The 8,082-nt window shown below is 39.1% G+C and overlaps 1 protein-coding gene across 3 annotated transcripts in view; it reads right to left on the bottom strand.

The window, feature by feature from the left end:
* The window catches only part of CEP162 (centrosomal protein 162), a 94,249-nt gene extending 86,384 nt beyond the window's left edge, over positions 1 to 7,865 (bottom strand). Inside the window, exons 1-3 of one of the 3 annotated variants that reach the window (XM_062186448.1) lie at positions 7,708 to 7,865; positions 6,596 to 6,711; positions 1,936 to 2,047 (exon numbers count right to left, since the gene is read on the bottom strand). In XM_062186448.1, coding sequence (XP_062042432.1) covers positions 1,936 to 2,047; positions 6,596 to 6,652 — 169 coding nt within the window. In that variant the 5' untranslated portion in view covers positions 6,653 to 6,711; positions 7,708 to 7,865. Of the gene's footprint in view, positions 1 to 1,935; positions 2,048 to 6,595; positions 7,215 to 7,346; positions 7,428 to 7,707 lie in introns of those variants that run through there. The other 2 variants (XM_062186449.1, XM_062186447.1) reach the window with 2 other exon arrangements.
* Between the last annotated feature and the right edge of the window lie 217 nt (positions 7,866 to 8,082).

Raw genomic sequence — 8,082 nt, forward strand, 5'->3', positions numbered from 1 at the left:
AAGTAGACATCATCAAGTCTGTTTCTTGGCTATAGATCTTTGCTTCTTTGCTCAATCAAATCTATTTCTGACTTACATACTATTCTAAAATTATTAACACAATTATTCAGTTTATGTACAAGTGTTTCTGGTCTAAGAGTTATTCTTTCCCCCAGGGTCAGTTTGTATATTTCTGCTCTAATTCATTATTTTCTAGAAAGAAGGCTTTAATGCTGATCAAGTATCAAATGTCTGTCTATAATTCCAATAACACTTCATCATATAATAGGCTTTTCAAGAACCAACAGGGGGAAAATTCTACAAAATAATTCTTCACATGTAAACATTAGCACTGTTGCATGGTTTGAGTAAGGCATTTTCTTTATGTACAGTGTCAGAAGAACAGAGATGTGACTGCTAGATCTACCCCAACATTTGTTTATTAAACACTATTACCAAGTAATAGTAAATATTATTATGTAATAAAAATAAGTATGAGCTTTAGAGGATACAACAAAAAGAAGCTATCAAAATGTTCCCACCCTAAGTGGGAGTAGCAAATAGGTTATAGCTATCAACACAATGGGCAAATGCTATTAGGGTGTTTTGACATCAAAATGAAGGAGAAAATAATTTGCTGACAAGCAAGCTAGAAGAATCAGTGCAAGATTATAAGAAGTGATGATGCCAAGTTTTACTGGACAAAAAGGACAAGACAAAATGACAAGGAGGGTGAGCTCGGGCACATACGCACGGGAGCCAAGAGTGTTTCCAGGGGATAAGAACAACTAATGGTGGCTGGCACACAGGGCTAGAGAGGAGGGTTCCAGTCAGATTATAGAGCGTATTAACTATCACATTAAGGAATTCTGACTCAGTTTAATGGGGAAAAAAACAAAAGCCACAGGTAAATATTTCCCCTAGGAAAAATACAAACTCCCATTTACAAAATTATGCATAACACTGATCCACAAATAGTATAAACATAGATACCCACATATAGATAGAAGAAGTGGTCTGGGTGCCTCATGGATATAGCAGTATCATAAGTAGTAAGTATATATGGTAAATCATATTTATACTTACTATATATTATAAATACAGCATAGTAAGTATAAGAAAACATCCAAGAAAGTAATTTTGCATTTGTAATGATGTGATTAGGAACAATTCTAGAAAAGATACAAACATGTGCCAGAGAGGATCAATGATGAGTTCCTTGTCATTAAGGTAGTAAATTATGTTTCTACTAATGTCACTATTTGTGATACTAAAATTTATAGTTATTAAGATCTTCCCAGCACAGGGTGGGCACAGTGCCACCTGGATTGCCTGGTTCAAGTCGAACTACTGCATGCTTCAGATCCAGCTTCCTGCTAATGCATCTGCAAGGCACATGATGGAACGAGTACTTGGGTTCCTGCTACCCACAGAGTGAGATCTGACTGGAGTTCCTAGCTTATGGCTTTCACTGGGTCTAGCCCCAGATGTTGCGGGCCCTTGGGGAGTATGCCAGAGGATGGAAGATCTTTAGATTTTCCTCCATCTCTTGCTCTTTCTGTCACTGTGCCTTTCAAATAAATAAATAAATCTTAATATGAAAAAAACTTACATGTGACATCATTAATGCATCACCAGAATATTTTATATAAATCAGATTAAATCAATTTATCATTAAACATTATGAAACATAAATATACTTGAATCATTAATCATCTTGAGTAAATATAACCTTCCAATGTAAAATAACCTGATAACACAAAAACAAAGATTCTCCATTACAAAATAAGCATAAAATAAAGTGAAGTAATATGAAGAATTAATCCTAACTTAAAAAAAACAAAGTTAGTGTTACTTTCTTTTATATTTTAGTGCAAGTAACAATATTCAAAATTAACAGTCTTGCCTGACCCCTTGTGGTCAAATAATTTGAAACTAAAAATCAGCAATATTTACCACTGTCTTCAAAATCATCTTCAGTTAACCACCAAGGCACTGTATCTTTCTTCATTTCCTTCTTAGGTTGTCTAGGTGTTTTGTTTGAATTTTCAAAAGAATCATCCGAGAGCTGAATAAGATGCAAGTTACTGCATGTTAGAATACATTATAAATTTGATAGATTCATCACACAAAAAAAGTTTCTACTGGTTCTCTCACACTTTAGCTATCATAAAGACAAATAATCTCAACAATGTTTAAATTCCTATCTCTAAACCTAGGAGGCCAAATAATTTAAAAATCAAGCATATATCTCTGAACATCAACTTTCATATCCAGAGTTAAGGAGCTTAATTAGGAGAGAATAACACACACAAAAAGAGAACTTGATCACAAGACTTGTTTAGGAAAAGAAGGAAGGATACAATCCTACCTATGTTCAGATATTCTTGAGGGCCTAAGAATAAACATTGGTTGAGCAAAATTCCACAGCATCACCTTAGAAGAACAGAGACTCCAAGACAAGAATTGAGTTTCCATGGCCGAGAGGATAAAGGTGTTTGTCAGAGAAATCAGCATTTTGTCACAATGATTAATAAGCTGTAGCATATTTTTATTTGTCCCTTTCTACTCTTATGGTTCAAATTTCACCACAATTCTAAATCCCCAAATCTAACTCCAATCTTAACTCTAACTCCAAAGCTCCTCCCTCTTAGCCAGTAACTTGGCCTCCTCTCTAATGACTGAATAAAGATCTTCAAATTTCACCCTCCTTCCCCTTACTCCATCACAAAACTCACCAGTTTAGGCACTTCCCTATTTCAGAAGAGATAATTGCTTCCTCCCCTCCAAACCAAACCTGCACAAGCATGGGTCACTTCTCTCCAGGTTCTTCTTTTCTTGGTTACCCCATTTCATTTCTAAATCTTCACTCCCCTCTCTCTGTTCTTCTCTCCCTCCCCTCAGATTATAAACCTATTTAGCACTGCATCGCCAAAGCCTAGCACAACACCTTGGTATAACTGTGGAATGGAAGAATGAACATTCATGCGCACTCTACTTTGTAAAACAAACAAACAAAAACAAAAAACAAGTTCCCTATTTGCCTTGTAATTTACCTCCCAATTTTCCTTTAAACAGCAGTCCTCTCTTATCCACAAGGGATTAAGTTTCAAGATCTCTAGTGCATGCCTGAAACCATGGACAATACTGAAACTTATATCGTGTTTTGTCAGCACTGCCACATACTGCTGGAGTTATTTGTGCTCCTGTTTCTATGCCCTGGTGCCTCTTTGCATCACTAGTTTTGCACTTAGGGGCCACTACTAAGTAAAATAAGAGTTACCAAGACACAAATACTGTGATACTACCATAATGCCACATTGGATCAGTGTGATAACCAAAAAGGCTACTAACTGACTCATGGGTGGGCAGTATATGAAGTGTGGCTATTCTGCACAAAGGGATGAGTTATGCCCTGGATGGGATGGAGTAGGAGTTCATCATGCTTCTCAAAATGGCATGAAATTTAAAACTTATGAACTGTTTCTGGAACGTTCCATTAATATTTTCAGACCATAAGTGACCACATGTAAATGAAACTGCAGAAAGCAAAACTGTGGTCATGAAGGGACTACTGTATACCAATTTCTCAAGCTCACCACTCAACCCCTTAAAATCTGGTTCCCATCTAAAACAGCTCTCCTCCAGGCACAAAAGGCTCCCAAATGCCACAGTTAAAGGGCAGCTGTCAGTCAGGCTCCCTGATTGTATCACAGGATTTGATACTAGTGGGCAGCTCTTATTTCTTGAAACCCTCTACCTTTGACTTTGGCAGCGTCACTTTCTCCAGCGTATCTTCCAGCTTTGTGGCTACTCCTAACCATCTATTTAAATAGCTTTGGGCTCCTCTGCCCATTTCTTTATTATGAGACTTCTTCAGGACTATCCTCTTTGTCCTTTTCATTCTCATTTTACACCGGTTTTCTGGAGAAGAAATCAAGAGGTGCACACCTGCTCTATGTCAACATCTACACTCAAGTTATTTTCCTTACACTTTAAACAATCCTGGAGACTACTGATGAGGAAACAGAAGCCCAAAGACATTAAGCAACTTGACCAAGTTACAACTGTTAGTAAAAGTTACACAGCAGGATTCAAACCCAGATGACATTTTAAACTTCTAAGACTACGGATACACATTTCCATCTACCAAACAAAAATTTCTTACCCAAAAAATTTTTGTCAGTTTTGAAATATTAAAAAAAAAATTGTCTTTACTGACAACCAGGTAAGAAGAGGGGAGGAGGGAAGAAACAAATATTCTTTATCCCATCTGAATTTCTGAAATTTATTAGTTATATCACTTAGGTTCTGAACTTCACTATCACCTTGAAATATTCCATTTCTGTCTCCTCCCCACATTTTTCCAGTTTACCTGTTAGTAACATAGGTATAACACTATCCACCCTGCAGGGTTGTGGCAAAGGTCAAGAAAAGCAATGAAGAACACCCAATGTACTAAGACACAATAAGTATTCTTACTTCAACTGCTTTCCAGATTACTGTCATCAAAAACAAAACATAAGAAAGCCAATCCTGAGAAAATAACATGTTGGCAAGGATATGAAGAAACTGGAACCTCTGTAAACTAAGATTCTGTTGCAGGGAATGTAAGATGATGACCACTTTAGAAAACAGTCTGGCAGTTAAATGTAGAGTAAAAGGTTAAACAGAGTTATGACAAAACCCGGCAATTTTACTCCTAGGTAATGTACGTGAGAAATGAAAACATAAAAACCTGCGCCTGACTATTCAATGCAGCATGATTCATACCTGCCAAAAAGTGGAAAGAATTCAACTGCTGATCCACTGATAAGTGAGTAAACAAAATGTAGTATAGCTATACACTGGAATATTATTCAGCTATAAAATGAAATGAAGTACTAATAAATGCGACACTATGGATAAACAATACTAAGTAAAAGAAGCCGGGCCCAAAGACCACATCTTGTATGATTGCATTTCTATGAAACATCCTTAACAGGCAAATCTTCAGGACAGAAAGTAGTTCAGCAGCTGCCAAAGGCTCAAGAAAGAGGGAAGGAGAGACAGGGGGGTGACTGCTAACTAGATACAAGGCTTCTTTTTAGGGTGATTAAAAAAACTCCATATTGACTGTGTTGATTCCAAAACTAAAATCACTAACATGTACCCTTTAAATGGAAAACTTCTATATTATGTAAATTGAATCTATGAAAACTATAAAAGAAAAAGATGGTCACATCACTTTCCAAAAAACAAAGAACAAAGATCTATAAATCCTATCTTTCAACGAACTGCTTCAGTGATAATTTAATCAAAATGACCAAAATTAACATGACTCTAAAATCATCATTTCATTGTTTAGAAAGAAACAAGGCCTTAAGTCTCACATGAGATAAGAGCTTTTGTAAGTTATGGTTGGATGTAAGGAAGAAGCAAATGGTGAGAGCAGGTGGGGAGCAAGAATGAGAGTTGGAGAATGCCAAGTGTGTTTTCAAGGGTGGTAAACAAAAGGTAGAAGAACTGCACTGCTATTTATTTTCTTTTTACAATGAAAGCATTTCCCATGAATTTAATTTTCAAAATGCATTCATATTTAAATTTTAAAAATCAGTTTTCAAATGGGAACTGAGATTCATTCTGGCAGCCTATTACATCTGGCAATTGGTATGCGCTTTTTAACAGCCTTAAGCCCTACAAAGTACTCATATATTTCTTAACAGACAATAAAACTGAGGATCCTTCTACAACTTCAAAAATTCCTTTATAAACAAGGTTACGATAGGTTAAAACATGACTCCCCTAAATACCTATAAAGTCCCTCCATTTGTGAAGAGAATGTGTTGCAACCCTTCAATCCATTCATTCAGCAAATATTTATTAAGCATTTATTAGGTACTGAAGGTAAAGCAATGAACATGCAGCCATGTCATAGGCTATAAATTCTTCCTATGGGAAGCAGAAAACAGACCCACACAAGAAAAGAAACAAATGGTGTTTAATGCTACACAAAGAATTAAATTAGTTAAATTAAACTACCAAGAAGTGACTTGGTAGTTTTTACTGGATAAATGGAAAAACTGACTCTGAGGGAGTGATATTTAAGGTAGGACCCTCACTAGCCAGGTAAAGCATAGGGAACAGCTTTACAGGCAGAGGGAACAGCTACTGCAAAACCCTTAAGAGGAAATGAACTGACTTGTCTGGAAGAGAATAAAGGCCCCTGTAGGATAACATGAGGGATAAGAGTGGTAACAAGCTAGTGAAGGAGCCCTGAGTGAAATCAGAAAGGATTTCACAGATGGCAGGGAGCCTGGATTTTATTCTACATGTGATGGAAGAACAATCTAGAGAGGAACAGAGTCTTATTTATGTACTAGACTGTTCTGGCTGTGCTGTGGGGAAAGGAATGCTGGGAACGCCGGGTGGGAACTGCTCAGGTGAGATCAAACAAGTTAATAAACTAGCAGGTGGCAGTGAAGAGAGAGAGAGAGCTAAAGGGTAACAGGTGTATTCCGGAGGAGGCATTAAACAGACTTTTGTGATCAACTGATTGTTTTAGAGGTGAAAATGAATGGAGGGATGAATCTGCAGAGACAAACTTATGAGACAGATTTTTAAAATACAAACTTACCTCTTTCATAAACTGTTCAAACTCTTCATCTAGCTCTTCTTTGGAATAGTGGGCCATAATCAATAATTCTCACTTCCCAATGTAAACATTCTACAGTATTTACAACACTGGAAACACTAAATGACAAGAGACACAGAAGGATTTTGAGGAAATTCATGACATCACACAACCAGACTTCATTTATCTTATGATTCAGTATATGTAAACAATTATCGACCAGTAAGCTAGTAAAAGCTTCCTTATTTAGTAAGCAAACTGATTTGGAAGAGCAGCTTTGCCACTCTTTTGTACTTAAGGTACAGGATTGTCATCCCTTAACACCCACTTGTGAAAGGGTGATCTCCACAGTATTTTCTAAATCTGTGCGTGTATATGTGTGTGTGTTATTCAATATCTCTCCAAAACCAACCAGGTCCTCACCAAGAATCTTAAAAAAAAAAAAAAGCGAATCCAATAGACCCTTTCTTTCTTGCAAAGCACAAAGTTTGTGCAGCCTTCTCTTTCAGCTAGTTATTTTACCAACGCATGCTGTTTTGCAAAATGAACTCTTTCCAAATATGGGGATGCTTCCAGTCCTAGACAAACAGAACTTATGAAGACATTTCCAAAAACTAAAAGAATAAAGCTAATGGGAAACGTTTCTTTCGGCAAGGCCAACAAAAAACGATGCACTTGGCACCCGGAGTAGAATCCAGTGATTTGCAACGCAAAGCTCTCCCCAATTCCTCAACGAACTCGACTTCAGATCTACCGCAGTTTCTGACTGTAACTCCTTCAGGTAACCACTGCAGCTGGCTTTTGCCGCGGCGGGGGTGGGGAAGGAGACGCAGCCGCCACCTGCAGAGAAACCCCCCCCTCCCCTTAGGCGCATTTTCCGTCGGGTCCGGGCGAGGGCGGTTACGAGGCGGACCCCGCCAACAGGTCCTCGGCCCGGGGGCACCTCGGCTCCAGAAAGCGCGCTTCCGGAGTTGGCGGGAAGACAAAGAGGCGTCTGCAATGGAGTCCGAACGGAGGAGGGAGTAACCCGGAAAACGGAAGCCCTGAAGACCGGGTCGGAAGCGCAGGGCTGGCCAGGGAGATGTGACCGGGAAGCGGCGTCCAGGCTCCCTTACCTTTGCCTCTGAATTCCGCGCTTTCCCGGAAGGTCTGAGTGAGCCCAGAAGTTGCCAGGGTAACAGACGTCAGGGGAGGGTCTCTGGAGTCACATGACCCGAGTTGGTCACGTGGCTCATGGGCCCAGCAGGACAGCCGTTAGGTACCGAGGGCCTTTGCTAGCGCCAGTTGGGACAACTGTGGTTCGGCAGGGCCCTCTGGGAGCCAAAAGCCGTCGTCGCTGCTGCCTCAGTTCGCTCTCTGGTGTTTTCTGCGGTCCTTGGAAAAGCGCATGGCAGCGAACGGGTTATTGCACAGCTAGGACACGCGGTAATGGGAAACAGCCAGTGGCTTCCTGGGAAATGTAGTTTTTCTCCCCTAGTCTTTGTAGTTCC

This window comes from Lepus europaeus, chromosome 3, assembly GCF_033115175.1.
Source record: "Lepus europaeus isolate LE1 chromosome 3, mLepTim1.pri, whole genome shotgun sequence".
Taxonomy (NCBI): Eukaryota; Metazoa; Chordata; class Mammalia; order Lagomorpha; family Leporidae; genus Lepus; species Lepus europaeus.